At 38.2% G+C, this 22,018-nt stretch overlaps 2 protein-coding genes across 4 annotated transcripts; both read right to left on the reverse strand.

Moving 5' to 3' along the window:
• Positions 1-569: 569 nt before the first annotated feature.
• On the reverse strand, positions 570-9,427 carry inhbb (inhibin subunit beta B). 2 transcript variants are annotated; one of them, XR_014532623.1, is made up of 3 exons: positions 7,661-8,914; positions 3,067-4,060; positions 570-2,990 (listed from the first exon to the last, which is right to left on the reverse strand). XR_014532623.1 is itself a non-coding variant. In XM_083536035.1 (2 exons), the coding sequence occupies exons 1-2, from the start codon at positions 8,067-8,069 to the stop codon at positions 3,288-3,290; spliced, it is 1,182 nt and encodes a 393-aa protein (XP_083392161.1). In that variant the 5' UTR covers positions 8,070-9,427; the 3' UTR covers positions 571-3,287. The 2 variants fall into 2 exon arrangements, 1 of the variants encoding a protein (XP_083392161.1); XM_083536035.1 differs by having other exon boundaries at positions 571-4,060; positions 7,661-9,427.
• Positions 9,428-9,524: 97 nt separating this feature from the next.
• Positions 9,525-20,906, reverse strand: klhdc3l (kelch domain containing 3-like). Of its 2 annotated transcripts, none has more exons than XM_083536033.1 (9): positions 20,339-20,906; positions 17,047-17,244; positions 16,872-16,954; positions 16,632-16,710; positions 16,395-16,441; positions 14,895-15,015; positions 12,356-12,536; positions 9,924-11,184; positions 9,525-9,830 (listed from the first exon to the last, which is right to left on the reverse strand). In XM_083536033.1, the coding sequence occupies exons 2-8, from the start codon at positions 17,207-17,209 to the stop codon at positions 10,614-10,616; spliced, it is 1,245 nt and encodes a 414-aa protein (XP_083392159.1). In that variant the 5' UTR covers positions 17,210-17,244; positions 20,339-20,906; the 3' UTR covers positions 9,525-9,830; positions 9,924-10,613. The 2 variants fall into 2 exon arrangements, with proteins under 2 accessions (XP_083392159.1, XP_083392160.1); XM_083536034.1 differs by lacking the exon at positions 20,339-20,906 and adding an exon at positions 18,164-18,774 and having other exon boundaries at positions 9,525-9,823; positions 9,916-11,184.
• Between the last annotated feature and the right edge of the window lie 1,112 nt (positions 20,907-22,018).

Raw genomic sequence — 22,018 nt, forward strand, 5'->3', positions numbered from 1 at the left:
ATACATACCAGTTTAGCGTTAGCATCTTAAAAAAAAAAAAGCCTGTTCTGAAACAACATCTTATAATCCAAAATCAACTTGTACCTGAATTATGAGAAAGGCAGAAAATGCTCATGATTCAAAGCAATCTAATCTTTTTGCACAGGCATGTTGGTGCAAATAGTATTGATACCCTTGAATTTTAATGATGATGTGACTCTTTACAAAATTAGCAGGATGAATTTTAAACTGGTTTATATGTGTTGAGATTCAGCCAAATGTTTCCAAACTCATTGGTTAACAGTTCACAGTGAAGCTAAACAATGTCCCAAAGCATAACTCAGAAGCAGCCCAAGACTTTTTAAAAGGAAAAGATGTAAAATGTTTTGCCAATCATTTAACCTGAATCCAACAAAACTAAATCACCAACTGAAACATGATTAGAACATGATAGAAAGATGGAATGGTATGGTATTGTATTTTCTTTTATATTTTAGAAATAGTTAATAATAAAATGCAAAAAAAAAAGAAAAAAGAAATGCTAGTAATAGACAACAAAATGCAAAGAGGTCTGAAAAAATAATTAAATAATGGCTTGTTATTTACTCACACAGACATATAGATACATACAGATTCCATTTTGAGGAGGGCATTGAGGGTTTTGGACCAAGTGTTTGGTTTTGCTTGCAGTTAAATTCTTATATAAGAGCAAAGTTTGTGAAATGTGTGTGAACAATAAAAAACAAAATCGATTTTATAGAATAAATAGAATGTATATACACATAAATCTCACACGTTATTTGTGTGCTCGTGTGTAGGAGTATGCTACTGCCACAAACAAATCAAACTGTTCACTGCATTTTGAAGTGAAAAGGTCCTTCAATTCCTTGGTAAGAGTGAATCTGTGTGTGTGTGTGTGTGTGTGTGTGTGTGTGTGTATGTGTATGTGTGTGTGTGTGTGTGTGTGTGCTGGTGTTTGGCTTTACAAGGTAGCTAGGGGGCATAACTATAGTGTCATTAACATTCCAACAGCCATGCCGACACCGCTAACTCTGCACTACATGATGAGACAGCTCAGTCAACCTCTATATGATCACTCTTTCTCTCTCTCTCTCTCTCTCTCTCTCTCTCTTATTGACACATACAACCCCAACACGTGCATAAACATGTGCCTGCACATGCGCGTGCGCGCACACACACACACACACGCACACACACACAAATATTGTCTCTGTTTAGTAGTAGTAGTAGTGCCAGAGGTGACTCATCCCCTTTTTGTTGTCATGATTTAGATTTCCTCTGAATATCTTAAACATTTCACACATTTGTTCAGTTTTCAGATGTGGGAGAGCTAAATTCCAGATGATTATTCCACTATGTCCTAGGGTTTTGGATGTGTTTTGAAAGACTTGCTTTGCATTGCTGCATTTACATTCTTCAGAAACACTCCAGCCATTGGTATGTGTGAAGGCCAGTGTGGCATAAAGTGTTCCTTCATACCAGCTTGTTTTTCGTAGCTCTGCCTTAAGGGTCTAGAAAAAGGCAACAGATAAAGAAAGAGCTGGGAACCCACTCTGATGTAATCATGCCGTGTGGCTACATGTCGACAGGTAGAAAACCTTTTGCTAACAGCTGAGAGGACACCGAGAATGACAAACACTATCAGAACTTTTTGTTCAGACATGTACACAGTGTATTTATGCCGTATCATATTTATGCAGCCAGTTAAGTCAGAAGCCATAACTCTTCAATGAAAAATAATTTTTGGAACAGTATCTGCATATATTCGTATTATAAAATTGAAAGAAAAAACTCATTTTCAATCATTTTTGATATCATTAAGAGTAAGAATTTATTTTAAAGTTACAAAATATTTTACGAAAGCTTCTTTTATTTTTACATAAACTGTACAGAAATTACATGTTTTACTGGTTGACTTTGTACCAACAGCTAAAAATAAGTTTCATTACATAGAACATTAAGAAAGAATTAAATATGAAAGGTTTGCTGTACAAATAAAAAAAAAGTATCAAGAGCTGAAAGGGAAACTCTGATGTCGTACCCTGACACAGTGATTAGGCTTCTTAAAAAGGATAAACAAATATTGTAACAGCCTTTCCATCATATTACAATAACTATGATATTGGCCTCTTTGGTTCAATTATACGGTACACAGAAAATTCAGTTGCCTATTATAAAAATATTTTTTTTTTCCACAGCATTTTGTTGTTGTTGTTTGTCTTTTAATATTTCTGCAACTTTTCAGTGCAAACATATGAACATTCATCCGCTTTGAAAAGAAAGCGAAAGACCACCTTTCAAGTATTTGATAAAAAGTTAAAGATTAGCAGAACAGAACACTTGGTCCGGACCAGAATTACTATACATTGCATAGGTTATGCGGCACTTTATATGACTGGGACTGAGTGAGGATTGGGGTAGGTGCACCTCTTGACAATCCTTTTGAAGGCATTTCAATGGGCAAGTGCTTTAAATTGTGCATTTAGAGCATTTTTGTCAAGTGCTGTACTGCCAGCTGGTCAGTAATAATGCCTCCACAGAGCACATGGTGCTGACAGCATTTATGAGACACTGAAGTTCACAGCCAAAAAACTATAACATCACACTTCACCTGTTGGACCTCGTGTCGTGGTTCAGCAGTCTGCCACATGGATGGTGCATGAGCAGCATGAGGGAAAGCCACTTTGTTAAAGAATTGTCTTTAGGCTGCTAGCAGTTTCATGTAGCCTACCCGTTTGATATGGAACAATGCCACAGAAGATTTCAGCCATGGTACTGGGAATGACTTGAGCATGAAAGGTGATGCTATACATAGTTATTGAAAACTCCACTTCTATGGAATGATTTGTCACTGTTTTTGAAGTGCTGATGTTCTGAAGTGTAAAGGACGTTGTAATGTCAGTGCTTTCACTAGTCTCGGAAGGGTTGTTGCAAAGTCCTCAAAGCAGTGGGCAGTACCAGCTTGTCACAGGTAAATGTACCTTTCAGTTCTGTTGGAGTAAAAAGGACAACATCATATTTTCACCTAGATACAAAAAACCTCACAAGGTTTGGTGATTTTCATACCTTTTTCATTTCAATGCCTTTGTGTTTGTAGATTGTAACATAATTACTCCTGTCATATAACTGACGATCCACTGCTCCATGCACACACAGTAGTGTGCAATTTTGCATTTTGAGTGTCCTTATAATAACATGTATATGCCTGTGGTACAGGCCCATAAATATGTCACTGCTGTTGTAATGTCCTTTGATTACATTGAAAGTCTTCAATTCCCTAAACAGCCTCAGGCACAGCCACATTCCTCCACAATCATGTTCGGAACGTCCCGCTTGACAATGTTGTACTCATCGTCAAAGTAGAGCATGGACATGGTGCTGAGCTTGGTAGGAATGCAGCAGGAGTTCACTGAGCCTGGGCTTATGCCTCGCATGCGGTACTGATTGACCACAGCTGTGTGAAATGAGGATGCCGAGCCCGGCACTCCTGCCATGTATGCCGGACAGTTGCCCTCGCAATAGTTGCCAAAGTAGCCAGCGGGAGCTATGATCCAGTCATTCCAGCCTATGAGCCTAAAGTCAATGTAGAACTGCTGCCTGCAGCACAGACCACCATGATTTCCATCGCACTCCAGGCCACGCTTGTGGATGCGATGTTTCCCCTCGGCTTGGCGTGCTCGCACCACCAGGAAAGGCCGGTGCGAGGGATCACCTACGTCCACTAAAACCGGCGCCACTTTGGCTATGTCACAGCCCTCGCAGTGCACATTCAAGTCTTGTCGACGGCCACCTTTTCCTAATGCCACTCGGACTGCCTCTGACAATGGGAATGTGTGCCAGCCACTGCGCTTCAGCTCCAGCCGCTTCTCAACCCATTTTTCTTGACCGCCAAGCTCCTGGTAATGCAACCTCACCGTCACCTTCCGACGCACACCTTTCTCCAGGCCTCCAGGAAGAAGTTTGAAGTACAGCCATAGACTGGCCTGCTGCACATACAGGTTCTGGTTGCCCTCATTGGAGATCACAAAATAGAGGCTGGACTTCACAGAAGTCAGGTCATCTATAGGAAATGGAGGGAAAAAGCATTTATTGAGGTATGTGTGTTCATTTTATTTTAAATAATACCATACATAGCTATCTGTGCCTAAGGTAAGTTGTTCCATCCTATCACAGCCCTGACAGATTCAGATTGCTCAAATGATCTTTTGTTCTCCCTTTCATATATCACCCGGATTGATGGAGAGGCTGCAGCAGCACAACATTGGGCTTAGGCCCAGTTGGCCTAGCATTGTAGGCTGCTGATGCAAGGAAGTAGGGGTGGATTGTAAGTTCTGCCCTGGGGGGTTCATTGAGTTCACAGTGAGCGTAGTGAAAAAAAAACCCACCGCTCCTGGAGCCTTGGAGACTGACAGCACAATGCACTCTGTGAGGTATTATGGGACAGCCTAGTATTAAGCATGTGGCCTCTGAATAAAAAGGATGATCAGGAAAAATAAGAAACATTTGCATGACACAGCACAGTATTCTCAATACTGTTGTATTCAGCATGTAGCCAGTGTTTGGAACAGTTCAGGATGCAGGCCTTTTTTTCATTTTTGAAAAGTTCTATTGAGCCCACAAACACTTAATTGCTGATAGCACCAAAGTGATGGATGGTATAATTAATCATATTTTATTTGATCTTTTGGTCGAAGTCGCAGAGCTGCTTACGGCTGGCATGTGCTGAATTGGTTGAATTACCTTGTTTGCAAACTGATTAGCTGAGGTCAGTGTCAACAGCTTGCCTCGGAAGATGGCTTGTTTCTCTGACAGCCTGTCTGGCCCCATGTAGCAGTGGCTTTATGTGCACTCAGCCCTGTCCAGACTCGTTTGCCTGCCTCTGCTCTCTGGCAGGAACCCAGTTTCTCGGCAGTCCCAAAGTGGCACACAGTTAAAGCTCAGGAGGGACAGAAAATAGAGCTCTGGGGACATCGTATCAGCTGTTAAAAGCTGTGTAGCAAAATATGAGCAAAATAGATTAGCAAACAGTTCCCCTGAAACTTTCTACCTTATTAACTGCCGGCAGACCCTGAGGTTGTAAATATTCCAGCATTACCTGTGCAATAAAGTGCTCTACTGCCTGCCTCAACAGATCCTTCTTAAAATAAATGACATGCACAGTGCAGACTGGTCTGACTGATGGAACAACCATGTCCACTAGTCTGTGGAGTTCCTCTGCACAGGAAAGCAGGAAGGGAGGTGAGGTCTGGAAAGTAGCCACATGATCCATTGCCCACATGCTGATTGGGCGTGCTTACTTTCAGCTGAGCTGAACCACAGATGGGCAATCAGCACTGTCTGGCCAACTTTACAGGAGGCAGAGGAAAGAAGGGTTGATTACCGGCTCTCATTAACACTTTAATCCCTTATGGAGCTGCATGTGACATTCCTTTCCGGTTCCCCTCCAGTTTCCTGTGATCTTAGGTGGTGGTGTACAGATGAAACAGGCCATATACCTGAGTAATATGTAACTAATCATTTAAGACAACAATACAACAAAAATATAAAAATGTCAACAAAAAGATGGGGAGGGGGTAGAAAATATTTAGAATCTATTACTTTGCTATCTTGTAAAATTGACTCCATGAGTTTATCGAGTCTGTTTATCAGCAGATGCCCGGGTGGCCCATTGAATTTACTAGACTCTTAGTTAGTTCAGTCTGTTACATTTAATACAACTTTTAGAATACAAGCTGCCCCACCACTGCATACATGCGTGCAGATCAGTGAAGTGCCAATGCTGCCAGTGTACCCTACTCTTCTGCAAGAATTCTAAAACAAATGTCAAACAGTAAATGGAAAAGTGCTCACATAAACAGCAGCCTTCTTCTACACCTCACTAGAAATTGCTCTCATGCTGGATTTGCTTCATATGAAATGCTTAGTGCAAGAATTTTGGCTGCTGTCTGATTAGCATCCTACCGATCTCCTGATACTGTAGAATCAAATTTCCAAAACAGTATCCAGTGTCAATAAAACAAAGATTTGCCAAGGGGCTCAATTCAAATGGGGTATGATTGACATGATGAAATTGCAGGTCCTCTTGCAAACTTCTGAATACATGCTACACTAAATAATGTCAAATAATAAAGCCTAATTTCCCATGCTGCACTGGATGTTAAGAGTTCAGTGAGTCCGAATAGCTTTGGACAAATGAGAAGCACACATCTCTCGCTTCGCTCCTGTGGCTACGGGACACCAAATCCTTCTGAAACGGACCACAGAACAGAGTTAACAGAGACATAAAGCTGGCAGCTGTTCTCACCTGCATGTTGGCAGGTTTCAACCTTTTGCCCTCTTAGAGTAGGGTGTGATATGTAAGCAAACATTCTGGACAAACCATTAAGACCACTGGCCCTTGCTAGGTGAAGAAAATATGGTGAGATTTCTATTTTGAGGCCAGCTTTCAGCCCGCAACTACAGTGATTTGCTGACTTATCTCCTAGGTGTTGTATAGATCAGGGGAACTACACAGGATGAGCACATCTGAAAGCTCAGTGGAGGAGTGTGCCACTCACTGCAGAATACCTTGGGAGTTTGTCCCAAAGCCATGCCCTGGCTGGCAACCTCCACTCTGGGGGTTAGCGCCAGCTGGCCCTGAGGCAGAAGGGGTCCAGAGAGCAGGGACCAAAGCCAGTTTCATGACACAATGCAGCTCAAAGGTTCAAAGGTGTCCTAAATAATGGGTGAAAATGCAAAGAGGCCTAGCTTTGCTTTGATATTTTAAAAGCATTCTTTCATTCTTTGCAGAACTGCGATATGAGTAGACCCCCCCACTATAGCCTCTGCTCCCCCACCGCACAACTCAAATGTCTCATGCATTATTCTGAGTGATTTCTTTCTTTTTTTTTTTTTTTTCTAATGTTGACATTTTGGGTTTAACAGGAAAGCACAGTGACCTCCCAATAATTGCTATTCCTTTGTTCACTTGTCATAAGTGTGTTTCATTCAATCTTGGTGGTGAAAAGAAGTTGTCCAAGCTTCTGTGCTGTGCAGGTATTTAGAAAAGGAGATGAGGGAGTCAGGCTGAGAAACATTGTGCATCATCTTTCATACTACAACCATCATGAGTGAAGAAATCTAGCATCCTGATTTCCAGTCATATTAACAATAAGAATTCATTATTAAAAACTTTAACCTGTCTATCCAGATGAATTATAATGTTTCAATCACAACTACATTTTATTTATTAAGTAGTGGTGCCACTTCAAACTTTTATTTATGTTATTTGAAATATCTTATCTAAACGGTCACAGTAGAATATACCCAATTGGCAAAATGTGTGAATATATGAAATTAGTTTAATCTGATATCCACCTCTATGGAATTGTGAATTAATACTTTGTGAATTATTTACATGTAATTTAATGTAGTTTATGTAAAATTGCTGGAAATTTTTTAATTAAGAAAAATTAATTTATGACGCAATATTTTGTCGATAGATCTAAAAATCTAAAAGAAAAAAAAAAAAAAAAAAAAAAAAGAAAAACACAAGTCCACGTGCTGAATGGTGTTTTGCAACTCATCATCTCCACAAATATTATTCCTGGGTTTTCGATGTCAAAACTGAGGGATTAAAATATTTCAGACTGTATTATACAGTTTGAAGATTTCTACATACCTGACTCAGCGAAGCTGATAATTTCTGACGTTTCCTCTTGCGCCTCGTTGCTGTAAGCGGCTTGGCCGTCTAAGCTGGGAATCTCGAACCTCCCGTCCGCCCGCACTTTCCCGGCGTGGAGCTTCCTCAGTGCCGTGACCATGGCCGCTTTGGGGATCGGGTGCGTGATGTTGGGTCTCTGTCTCATCTGCAGTCTGCTCAGTATATGCCTCTTCACTGCCTCCAGAAAGTCCGTGTCCATCGCGTCTGGAACGTCGGGACGGCCGAGGCCGCATGACGCGCACGAGTCCCGGGGCAGCGCAGAGGTGTCGCTCTCGGCGCACCGCACTGACAGCACACAAGCCATTAACCAGCACATCACCCGCACCATTAGCTTCATCTTTTCTCCTCCTCGTCTACAGGCGATCATCTTTTAATTCAACAAACCGGGTGCTTTGAGTAATTTCTTTGCTCTTTTGCATTCACAGATCCGTCGTGCCAGACAAATCGACGCACTGCAGCCACATGAGATATTTAAACAACGTGTTCATAAAAGTTATTGAAAAAAACCATATATATTTTCTTGAGAACGCACGTAAGAACAATCTGAGTTAGGAAACAGTCCAAGCTCACAGAAGTTGTCTTGGAGAAAGCTCCATACGTTCTGGTTTTATTGAAGGATGGAGGTGGTAAGAAGAGATGGGCTTGACTTCGAGCATCCAAACTCAGCCTCAGGCTAGATCAGTGTACGTTAAACCTACACGCCACATTTCGCCCATCTGTTTGGCATATCCTCCTCCTGAAGACGGAACAATTCATCCCACCCAAAAAAACCAAGAGTGCAATCAGAGTCCGAGCGCTAATCGAATTCACAGATTAGTCACTAAAAGTACTAAGAACTGAAATATTGTCCTCGATTGGATCGCACCTTCTCTTCGTCCAGGTTCACGTTTGGAATTATAAAAGACTAGAAAATCCCAAGCTTCTGGCTGATGCATAACCTATACGTATTACGGGCTCGATGTCGCGCTTTCTGTCCTTTCCTCAATGAAGTAACCTCTAAAGCCGTCTCGCGCGGAAACTTTTTTTTTTATACTTGAAACCACGTGGGCTGAGAGATTACCTCTCTGTGGAGTATGTAAAGGCGAACACAGCATCAGCTGCCGATCCATTCACTCCTGCCTATGATGAACAACTCTAGTGGCAAGTCGAGCTTAAATAAAGTGTAAACGTCACATTGTAAAATCCCTTCCTTTAGACGCAAATAAACACTGAATAAAGTGTCAACGTCATACTGTAAATTCCCTCCTATGTGCACCAGCTTATAGAATGATTTTCTGGAAGGTTTTATATTACGTTCACAATATACTATATAATAATGTGAATGTTAAATTTATCAAATATCTGGTTAAATTGTATGTACATGCGCATCTATCTATCTATCTATCTATCTATCTATCTATCTATCTATCTATCTATCTATCTATCTATCTATCTATTCATTATCGTTGTCATTCAAAATTTCCTAAAATAATTTTTAAGATGTATTTTTTCCCCGTGTTTTTAAATTGATGATCATTTATCTTTATTTATATACCCCTTTTTTTTTTTTTTTTTTTTTTTTTTTGAAGAAAGCACTTCTGTTTTAAGCGGCGCTTCTATTTTGCTTTGGTGCAGTGGCGCCATCTCTTGTTCATCTGTAGAATGCTCTAATTATCAAAACATTTTTGTCTCTCTCAACATTGACTTAATCAAGATACAAACTTTTCAACTTTAGATTACTCGGTTCTAATTTATGTAGCTTGTGTTAAAAACAGTTCCATCGTAATGCACAAAAAAAAAACCATTCATAATATAAATATTTTATCTAATTACAGTGTGAACATACTGAATGAGTGCATCTTTATTATTGTAAGTAAAAAAAAATCTAATAAAAAAAATAAACAAGGGAACCTGTTGAGCAAAAGGAATATGTTGCGCAAATATGCATATACACTGAATTTTCTCCCATAGCCACAAAACACATACCAGTAAGTGGATTGGCTCTGCTAAAATGGCCCTGGTTGTAAATGAATATGAAAATATGAAGGAGTGTGATCATACTACACTGGCTTCATAAATAAGTATAATGTACACAGACAAAAGTTAAAGGCTGGGAGTAAATAATATAAATATTAAGAGCTCCTTATTTCTTTCACTCACACACACACACACACACACACACACACACACACACACACACACACACACACACACACACACACACACACACACACACACACACACACACACACACACACACACCTTAAATCAGCTTTGTAAATAACAGTCACTAGTGTTTGAGCCATATGATGTACACAAAGTATGATAAGTACTCTATAATATTTAACCTGACCATAAGATTACATTTGTGCTTTTTAAAATTTCATATTTAGTCCCATGTGAAGTTATAATCATTCTCTAGAAGAGAGAAGGTTTTCAACTTGATTTTGGAGTCTGGTTCTATGAAGATTTCATTCAGCCATAAAGGCACTATTAAATTACTGCAGTAAATGATACAGGGTTGATTAGGCCTGTGGTGCAGTCAGTGTTCCAAATCATCCCTAAAGTCTTCAATAGGGTTGAGAGCAGAGATGTATAGCAGGCTACTCAAGATCTTTGACTCCAATCAATGTAAACCATATTTTCATGAAGTTAGAATTGTGCCCAGGAGCATTTTCATCCTGAAACAGTTTTTTGTCTCCTAGTTCAAGTAAAGGGAAAATTTAATGCTACCCTATAAACACCCTATAACATTGTGCACCTTCAACTGTGTAAAAACAGTTTGAGGAAAACACAATTTGGCTGTAAATGTCAGGTGTGTCAATACTTGTGTCTAGACAGTCTATGTCCTTGTGTAGGAAAGTTAAAGATTTTCTTTTTTTTTCTCTTTGAGAAAAGTAGCATTTGCTGGTATAAAACATTTCACTCACTCTCAGCTATCTCCCATAGTCATTTGCCATACTGAAATGGCAGCTTGTTCTTTTAGAGGTTTACCTCCCAATACAAGTAGCAAGTCAGGCATTGGGACCTCCACAGGGTCCTCAGTTTCATTTTCATAATGCTCATCATCCCTGCTCTCTTGAGTAACATGGTTTTCAAAGGCAAGGCAGTTCCCATATACCTTAGTGCTTTTTAAGCCAAGATGCAAAGTCTGAAGCTCTATGTCCTCCTCAGGTTGCAATTTTAAGGGTCTGGAGGGGAAACACTTGTTCTTGAAGGGTCTGAATGTGTTGTCCTTGCTTTTTGTTATGGAAAGTTCTATGCTAGTGGTATTATTTGGTGGTCTAGGCTGGAATTTAGGGCCAAGACCAACACAGCGGTGGTGAATCCGGCTTGGAGCAGTGGATCCATGCAATGAAGGCAGCCTCTCCCACATGAGTGTGGTAAGATTGAGACACCACAGGCAGTTTGTGGGAGCAGTCGGGGCCTCGCCCCCACCAAACAGCAGCATGCTGCCTTTGTACACCACAGCAGCGTGTCCCATCAGTTTAGAGGGTCCTGAGCTGCACAATCAAGCAAAGAGACAGAAAATCAAATGTTAAACATAATCTTATTTGTATTACAGTGTTACAGTGCTGCATGCTTTCCAATGAAATATAACTATTACAATGATTTTTAAATAATAAATAAATTATGTCCAGTAATATATGTACAGGAGGTTTTAGCATGTGCCATGTGTTTAGTCATGAGATACACTATATGGACAATAGCATTGGGCCACCTGACTTTTTTTTTTTTTAGCAATTTGTGGTTCTGTTAACACAAAGTTGGAGGATGCCAATTTTATAGGATTTCTTTGGAAAAAAAAGCAAAGCCTCAATGAAGAAATGGGTTGGAGTGGAAGATCTTGAATTGCTTGATATAGAGCTCTGACCTAAACCCTTCTGAACACCTCTGAGATGAATTAGAACGCTGACTGCACTCCTCACCATACATCGGTAACGAATTTTACGAATGTCCTTGCTGCCTATAGAGCAGAATTGCTACAGCCACATTCTATAATCTAATGGAACATCTTTTCAGAAAAATCTAAGGTTATTATAAGAGGTTAAATGTGAAATGGGCTGTTAAAAAAAAAAGCACATACAAATCTTATTTACAGGTGTCCACAAACTTTTGTCCATATCGGTTTTAGATCTTTATATCAAAGTAATGCAAATATCAGTAATGAATATAATCTACCAACTAAAAATATAATAGTGAACAGCAGCCAACAATTACACTCAACACAAACTGTAATTTTCAAGAAGGAAAAAAAAAAATCATCACTACACATTATTATCAAGCTCTGACACCTACTTTTAAGTTCTCTTACTTCATCTTATCATTGTACCATTGCACTGAGTGGATAACCTTACTAAAATACTTTGCTTATCCTAAATCAAGCAGTCAATAAAATGATGAAATCTAGCCAGTTTTAGCTTCCTTTGTTTAAACAATCACTTTGTTTAATAATGTAGTTTGCTAATTGTAATAATCAGTACAAAATGCTAGATTAGACATAAAAATGAGCAAAACACTAGCAAATTCTCATTGTCAGAACTTTTTATTATTAAAACTAAATCATTGGTACCATTTTGCCTTCAACTATAATATACATGATTTTCTGTTGAACTCATTTGCACACAGGAATATTTTTAGCTATTATTGAGGATGATCATATGATTTTCTTACCTGGTTCTGATGCAGGTCCAAGTTTGACTGTGATAGCTCCATCTCCACAGGTCCCTCTGCTCCTTCAGACCTTGCAAACCACCATACAGGTACATATAATCTTGGTGGGTTATGGCAGAGTGGCTATGCCGAGGTCCAGGACCCACTTGTGGAATACTCAAAATTGACCACAACCTGGAGTCTTACACACAGAGACACAAGGTCACATTCAGTGTAATTTCATGCAAAAAGCAGGCATTTAACATGGCAGCTGCAATAGAATGTTGGGTATCATAATTTGAATATCATCTTGTCTACTAGTTGTTTATCTCATCTGCTGGGTGTGAAATTGTCATTACTGCAGCTGAAGGCGCAACAGAGAACAGTTGACTCATATTTCACAGTTACTAATGACTAAACTTTTGAGAAATAATGTCTGGCTCAATGTTTGTGCACTAAATTGTCCCCGAGTTATAAAACCAAGTATACTGCAAAATGTTTGGCAACACTTGGTTTTGTTTATTATTTATTACCAAAATGATTCAAGAAGGTTTTTTTTGTTTTTTTTTTTATGAATTTCAAATAAATGGTGCGCTCATGTATTTTAAAGTAATGTTACAAGAGGCTGGATTTTCCCAGCAGCTACAGTGGTAGAAACTGTGACTACTCATTATATATTACAGTGAGGAAAATAAGTATTTGAACACCCTGCTATTTTGCAAGTTCTCCCACTTAGAAATCATGGAGGAGTCTGAAATTGTCATTGTAGGTGCATGTCCACTGTGAAAGACATAATCTAAAAAAAAAAAAAAAAACCAGATATCACAATATATGATTTTTACACTATTTATTTGTATGATACAGCTGCAAATAAGTATTTGAACACCTGTATATCAGCTAGAATTCTGACCCTCAAAGACCTGTTAGTCTGCCTTTAAAATGTCCACCTCCACTACATATATTATCCTAAATTAGATGCACCTGTTTGAGGTCGTTAGCTGCATAAAGACACCTGTCCACCCCATACAATCAGTAAGAATCCAACTACTAACATGGCCAAGACCAAAGAGCTGTCCAAAGACACTAGAGACAAAATTGTACACCTCCACAAGGCTGGAAAGGGCTACGGGGAAATTGCCAAGCAGCTTAGTGAAAAAAAGGTCCACTGTTGGAGCAATCATTAGAAAATGGAAGAAGCTAAACATGACTGTCATTCTCCCTCGGACTGGGGCTCCAAGCAAGATCTCACCTAATGGGGTCTCAATGATCCTAAGGAAGGTGAGAAATCAGCCCAGAACTACACAGGAGGAGCTGGTCAATGACCTGAAAAGAGCTGGGACCACCGTTTCCAAGGTTACTGTTGGTAATACACTAAGACGTCATGGTTTCAAATCATGCATGGCACAGAAGGTTCCCCTGCTTAAACCAGCACATGCCCAGGCACATCTTAAGTTTGCCAATGACCATTTGGATGATCCTGAGGAGTCATGGGAGAAAGTCATGTGGTCAGATGAGACCAAAATAGAACTTTTGGGTCATAATTCCACTAAACGTGTTTGGAGAAAGAAGAATAATGAGTACCATCCTAAGAACACCATCCCTACTGTGAAGCATGGGGGTGGTAGCATCATGCTTTGGGGGTGTTTTTCTGCACATGGGACAGGGCGACTGCACTGTATTAAGGAGAGGATGACCGGGGCCATGTATTGCAAGATTTTGGGGAACAACCTCCTTCCCTCAGTTAGAGCATTGAAGATGGGTCGAGGCTGGGTCTTCCAACATGACAATGACCCGAAGCACACAGCCAGGATAACCAAGGAGTGGCTCTGTAAGAAGCATATCAAGGTTCTGGAGTGGCCTAGCCAGTCTCCAGACCTAAACCCAATAGAGAATCTTTGGAGGGAGCTCAAACTCCGTGTTTCTCAGCGACAGGCCAGAAACCTAACTGATCTAGAGAAGATCTGTGTGGAGGAGTGGGCCAAAATCCCTCCTGCAGTGTGTGCAAACCTGGTGAAAAACTACAGGAAACGTTTGACCTCTGTAATTGCAAACAAAGGCTACTGTACCAAATATTAACATTGACTTTCTCAGGTGTTCAAATACTTATTTGCAGCTGTATCATAAAAATAAACAGTTAAAAAATCATACATTGTGATTTCTGATTTATTTATTTTTTTTTAGATTATGTCTCTCACAGTGGACATGCACCTACGATGACAATTTCAGACCCCTTCATGATTTAGAAGTGGGAGAACTTGCAAAATAGCAGGGTGTTCAAATACGTAATTTTCCTCACTGTATATGTCCAGTGTAAAATAGGATTAGGAGCCCCACATTTTTATTAATTCATAATTTGTATGGTCTTTACATGCTTTCTCATAAGCATCAGCACTATCGCAGACAAGTGGTTCGTGCGAATTTGTAAATGAGAATCATTACTCATTTTGGTGTGGGAGAGTTTGGCTCCAAGGATATCGACAGTCACATGCTCAAATTCAAATCATTTATCTCATAGTTTGATTTTTGTTCACGTTTCTTCTTATAACCTAGTAATACTAACTCGTATCAAATCTCCAGAATTCCTGTGATGCCCCTCGCATGTCAATGTATCCACCATAAATGAACATGGAGGATCTCAACACGACAGCACTGTGTCCTTTCTTGTTGGCTGGCACCACATTCTAGGAAATAAATAGAGCAGGCTTATTTACTCAAAATCTTTAACGTGTTAGAAAATACATTATTTGAACAAAAGTATGTGGACACCTGACTTTTCCAGGCAAACATGGTTCTTCCCATAAACTGTTCCCACAAAGATGGAGGCATACAATTGTATTAAAAGTCTTTGGATGCTGTAGTATAAAAATGTTCCCTTTCACATAAACTAGGAGACCCAAACTTGTTCCAGGATGACAATGCCCCTGTGCACAAAGCCAGTTCCATGAGATATGTTTTGAATGGGATGGCAGTTAAGATCTTGAATGTCCTGCCATACAGCTCTGACCTCAACCACATTTGAGATGAACTGGAATGCTGATTGGACCAAAGGCCTCCTCGCCCTACTTCAGTATGTGAGTTTCCTAATGGTTTAGTCGCTAAAACACACATCTCCAAGCTCTAGTGGATTATCTTCCCAAAATAGTGAAGTGCATTGTAACAGCATGGGGACTGAATGTGGAATAGATAATTTTATAATCTCTTCAGCTTCCCAGGTTAAGAGTCTGGGTGACATCATTGATAGTACATTGTCTTTTGAAAAGCACATGAACAGTATTACTGGGTCTGTGTACTTCCGTCTACGGAACATCGCTTGTCTTCGTCCATTCCTTACATCCAATTCTACAGCTAATCTTGTACATGCTTTACTAACCTCACACAACTTCTATTTGGGTTACCTCCAAAACTTCTTCATAAACACCAATTGGTCCAGAACTCAGCTGGCGTATAATTACTAGAACCTCCTCCATCGAGCAGATCTCTCCTGTTCTTTATCATCTACACTGGCTTCCTGTCAAATATCCAAAAGACTACAAGATACTGCTTCTCACTTTCAAAGCTCCTCATAATCTTGCTCCCTCTAACATTTTTCATACTTGCATCCCAAAGCGCACGCACAGATCTTCATTTCATTTTCTGATCAATTTGAACAGTTAAACAGCTGTTTGTCTTGTTTTTATGATTAGCACTCAATTGTATGGTGTCTGAGTGTTTTGAAAGGTGTCTAAATAAAATTTATGGTTGTTGTTATTATAATATGGATCTTTTGGTCAAGTGTCCACAAACATTTGTCAATAAGATATATTGGATATCTTCCTTCAAATGTAATTTGCTTTTGAAGGTAACGAGAATTTAAAATGCTAAACTTTTAGTTGTAATTACATGCAAAAGATAAATACAAATATTGCAGTTCAGGAAAGTCTGTAGTTTTCATTTAAGTCATACAGTTAAAAAGATAATAATTTAACAGTATGAAAGATTTTTCCCAGTCTGCCACATATTTAACTATGCAAGCATCTTTATTAACTTTTTATGAATATCTTTCAGATGTTTTTTTTTTTACCTGAGAAAGTGGACTTTGTTCTTCTATGTAAAGCCATAGCTCCTTGGCTGCAGAGAGCAATTGCAATTGGATGTAAAAATGAAAAGGTATGAGACGGGGCGAAAAAAAAAAAAAACATTCATGACTGGACAATGTGGTACTGTGTTTTTTTTTTTACTTTCAAATGTTTCAAATGGTTTATAACAATTAATATTGATAACTCATGCATGACAGTTTCTTTTGTTCATTTAGGATCACCTGTGTCAAACAACCAAAGAGGTGTTTTTGAGTCAGAATATGCCGAATCCCTCAAGCCTCCGAAAACATAAAGGACACCCTGAGAAAGAAAAACAAAACAAAAAAATTTTTTGGGTAAAAGCAATGCATTATCCATTATATATCATTTTATTTACAGAGTCACTTCTAACCTACATTATAAGAAAGCATTACATCTTAATACAAAATCAACACTAATAATAATAATAATTTAAAAATCACCTGATGGGGCACCATGCTGTGTTCCTCCAATTCATCAGGTGCATTATCATCATCACAGTCCAACTCAAACCACTTGTTACATACTAAAATTTCACAAAAATATTCATTTCATTTCACCAAGCATTTTATCCAACATAAAATGCATCTTATGGTGTGAGCAGTAACGATGACTTACACACATTGTATTTCCAGAAGTCTTTTAACGAATGCTTCCCTCTACCTCCGAGCACATACACATTCCCATTGTAAGCACAAATAGCATGTTTATAGCGGTCACATGGTGCAGGAGAAATCTGAGGCACAGGGGTCCACAGACAGGAACTGGTCTTCGTGCTCATACTAGGCCTGTGAGAGCTTCAAAGTTTAATCATTCCTGAAACAAAAACGTTTGTTTAGAGTCCACATATGGAATATGTGAAAATATTGTACAAGAACAGAATTACAGTTCACACCAAAAAAGGCTTTCAGCTGTGGCAGTACTTACAAATCTTTATTACAGGTAATACAATCAGCTGGCATGTGAGATACAGTCATGTGATTAGATAACATTAAAGCAAACTTATTGCTATTGTTAAACAGGATTATGCGATACCGCCCACCCCAACTACACTTAATGTAATTCAAGAACATCCATGTATCTGTAACACTACTTCTTTAAACATTTTATAAATGCATGAATTACTGAAGTATTTAACGCATTTGCATAATCAAGTAGAAACATTCATAAAGAACTTTTTTTTTGCCTCAATATCAGAAAGAAGACATTAAACATGATTCACTATAATGCTATATTAAATCATTCAGTGGGTTACTAAACCGGGACTATACATGGCTCTCACGTGAGCACTGCAATCCGGTGGAATTAATTATGCACTTTTTAATAAAGATGTGTCGCTAACAAAAATAAAGAAACTGCTGGATTACACTGTACAGAACACCAAAGGTTTAAAGAATTAAATACCCACTACCAACACATTATTGTATAAATGCAAAGATCGATATTTAATTTAATCATTTAAACATGTACACCATTTTGGCTTTAATTTAGGAGGTTCTACATTTTCTACAAACAAAACATGACATCCAAGATGAGATTCTTCAGCGACCTACTTGATAATGAGTTACATCTTAATTTTTTTTTAATTGGCTAGTCATACAGACTAATAACTATAAGGACGGACATCATAAAACTTCCAACAGCTTTGATAAGATAAGATGGAGTGAAATTTTTACACTTCAGAAAAATAAATTACACACCCCCAGCTATGACTCACAAACAGTCCAGCACCCACCGTGTGAATCATGTCCACTTCTACTGGAACAGTGGAGTGTTTCAGCTCATGATAACAGAAATACAGTAGAGAAAATGTGAAGAATGATTCTACCCACATGAGGATGGGTTCCCTTTCCAGGCTATTTCTCACTTTCTTTTCCAATTTACATCTCAGCGAGTTTTTCTAAACTTGCTCGTAAGGGACAAACATATAGGGACTCATTTATGATGTTAAAATATATAGTAGCATTCTATTTCATTTTGGAAAGCTGCTATGGGACAATGCTCGTTGTTAGAAGTGCTATACAAATAAAATGATATTTAAAAATTATTAGTCAAGTCAAGAAGCTTTTATTGTGTCATTTCAACCTGATGCAGTACACAGTGAAATGAGACAAGGTTTCTCCAGAACAACATAGAGCTACATAACACAACATAGAGCTAGTAAGTTGTCCTCACCACATTAAGTGCAGCGTGTGCAACCTGGTAAACCTACTGTATAATATTTAATATGTTACAAGGTGCAAAAGAGATCTATAAACAACAGCGTACTTATAAAACAAACACAATGTTGTGCAAAAACATCAAGAGTAGCAACTGAGGTGTGCAAAACAGCATGTGAACAGTATAATATGATTATAATATAATATAATATATATCTATCTATCTCTCCATCTCTCAAAACCTAATATCTCATTGAAAAAGTGAATGACCCCTAACAGTGCTGTATAGGTGTTTCAGGCTAATTATATCCCAAGGGTTCTCAGATTTATTTTGGTGTCCAAGGAAGTCTGTGTATAGACTTTTATTTAATAAACCCTATTTATGATTTGTCTATTTATGAACATTACTCTGACAATAAATTTTAAATTCAGGTTATTTACAGACCTGCTTGTTTTTGTGTTAAGGTTTGGATTAAACAACTACATTAAAGGGGAACCAGTCAAATAGATTAATACCACTAGACCTCACTAAAAATATATTGTTTAAAAAAAAAAAAAAAAAATAATAATAATAATAATAATAATAATAATTATATACAGTACAGACCAAAAGTTTGGACACACCTTCTCATTCAAAGAGTTTTCTTTATTTTCATGACTATGAAAATTGTAGAGTCACACTGAAGGCATCAAGGGCTATTTGACCAAGAAGGAGAGTGATGGGGTGCTGCGCCAAATGACCTGGCCTCCACAGTCACCGGACCTGAACCCAATCGAGATGGTTTAGGGGTGAGCTGGACTGCAGAGTGAAGGCAAAAGGGCCAACAAGTGCCAAGCATCTCTCGGGGAACTCCTTCAAGACTGTTGGAAGACCATTTCAGGTGACTACCTCTTGAAGTTCATCAAGAGAATGCCAAGAGTGTGCAAAGCAGTAATCAAAGCAAAAGGTGGCTACTTTGAAGAACCTAGAATATGACATTTTTCAGTTGTTTCACACTTTTTTGTTATGTATATAATTCCATATATAATAATTCATAGTTTTGATGCCTTCAGTGTGAATCTACAATTTTCATAGTCATGAAAATAAAGAAAACTCTTTGAATGAGAAGGTGTGTCCAAACTTTTGGTCTGTACTGAGATTTTATATATATATATATATATATATATATATATATATATATATATATATATATATATATATATATATATAATATTTATTTATTTTTATTTCATTTTCTCCCCCTTCACGATCATAGGTAGATTAAGAATTACCGGGAAAAACCACTTGGTGTGCAAATACACACTGCTAACTTCTAGGAGTTTAGTTTGAAAGGAGATGTTTGTGGTGTCTGTGCCTCCAGCTTTCACTTTCACCCCGTTTGAGCGGCTGTGTATTATTTGGAACCAGGGCCCCACAAAGATCCAAAACTTTTTCTATTTTATTTTCATTGTAAAATTATTTAGAAAGATAACAACTTCCGCCTGTGTCAATATCCACCACATGTTTCAGTTTTTTTTTAATGCATCGATAAATGAAGCTCGCACTGATTCTATATAATGAGGAGTTATGTAACAATTTCACTATTTTGCAATCATTAAATTAATAATGACGTCAGATGTATAATAGTGATATATACATATTATTGTCATATACGTAACCACCCAAACCCCCAAACCGCCCGTCCGTGGAAAAACGGTGGTGTAGGAAAGTTCGGGGGGTGGACACTGGTTTAAGGCAGTAAAAGACTTGCCTGGGCAGTTGAAGAAGATATCCGGTCCAGAACACACGTTTTTGAAGCCAGCCGGGTGTGACTGTTATCGCACCGACGACATTCCTCGCGGCTACTAGCTAGCAATTACCGCTACTTCAGCACAGGGTTTACACATCCAACTAATTTAGAGCTATCGGTGGAGATCATGTGACAGGAAACACACTGCTCAGTCTCCGATTGACCATGATACCGTGCTAACACACACCCTTTCACTCTGAGCACTAAGTATAACTCAACTGTTTGTTTTGCTCCCATTAAATTAATCTTTTGCTTCAGTTCGCTCTCCGTGTTAAACTCTTTCCTTTGCAACCGAGTCGACTCATCAAACCGGCTTCTTTCAAGTGAAGACTGAGAGTCGACTCGCATTTACGATTCCTTCAAAAATACAGGCCACGCCGTTAATCTGGGCGTGGATTTTTCGAATTGGAGGCTATACGTGGGGAAAAAACGCTTTTCAGCGGTTTACGTGCTTGAGAGTGAAGCACGGTCGGTCCGATTTAAGACAAAATAACAATGAGCCATTTAGGAGTCGTGTTGGTAAGAAGAGCCAAATGATGTAACTCCCTGGGAAAAATAACAAAACAACAAAAGCATTTCCATACCTACCTGCCGTGGGCTTTTGGGAGAACAGGCGAGTGGGCGGGGCTATGTTTTTAATATAAAGTCGGATTAATGTAAAACATTATCTTCATATTCAGGTTCTTTTTTTCTAATTAGTAAAAATGAATTGGAAATGACTATTTTGTCATTATGAAGTGAACTTTAACACATCTAATCTTTAATCTATAAAATTTCCCCTTGACTCGTGCTAAAGGTAATAAAAAGGCAGGCGCTTTAACGAGGAGTCAGTAAGGGACTGTACAAAGTACAAAACAGAAAAATATGTACGACTCCTAAAATTTTTACATTATTCAAAATGACAGTCTTATTAGAAAAATCATATTTTTGCTAAACATTTTCTATACTATTAGTTTAATTTAGAATATTGTCACACCTGTAATTGTAGGTATGAGGCCACAGGCTGCACGGTTCATTTAATAATTTTATAAATAATAAACAAATATTTATTTTGGACATAAAATAAATAGGCTACTGATCAATACAATGTACTTCAATGCTAAAGGAGTATCCAGTGGACATGGCTTCCCTTAATGTAATCTACAGAGCTGTAATTTATTAAGAGATTATAGTAATAATCATTTCGTCAAATGAAGTAAGTAGCTCTGAACTAATGAAAATACTACCTGAAAATATTATCAACAAACATCTGCTGCCTCTTATATTGTAGATAGTTTTCACAGGTGTAAAATAATATATTTTACACAGGTGTAAAATTATATATATATATATATATATATATATATATATATATATATATATATATATATATATATATATATATATATATATATATAATATTTATATATATAATTAGCACAGAATTCTTTGAAATGTCTAATAGTAAATAAAAGAAATTGGAATTCACAGTAGCTTCAAAGACGAAATCAGGAACAACTTTCCAGGAATGGTGATATGACATTTCAGTGCACTTTATTTAACATAAAAAATGACAATAATCACCATTCCAGGATGTCACATAAAGGGGAACCAGCTCCTGCTCTATCCCCAAAACATCATAAACATGCCAATTTCACTTTG

The sequence above is a fragment of the Silurus aristotelis genome, assembly GCF_946808225.1.
Source record: "Silurus aristotelis genome assembly, chromosome: 3".
Classification (NCBI taxonomy): domain Eukaryota; kingdom Metazoa; phylum Chordata; class Actinopteri; order Siluriformes; family Siluridae; genus Silurus; species Silurus aristotelis.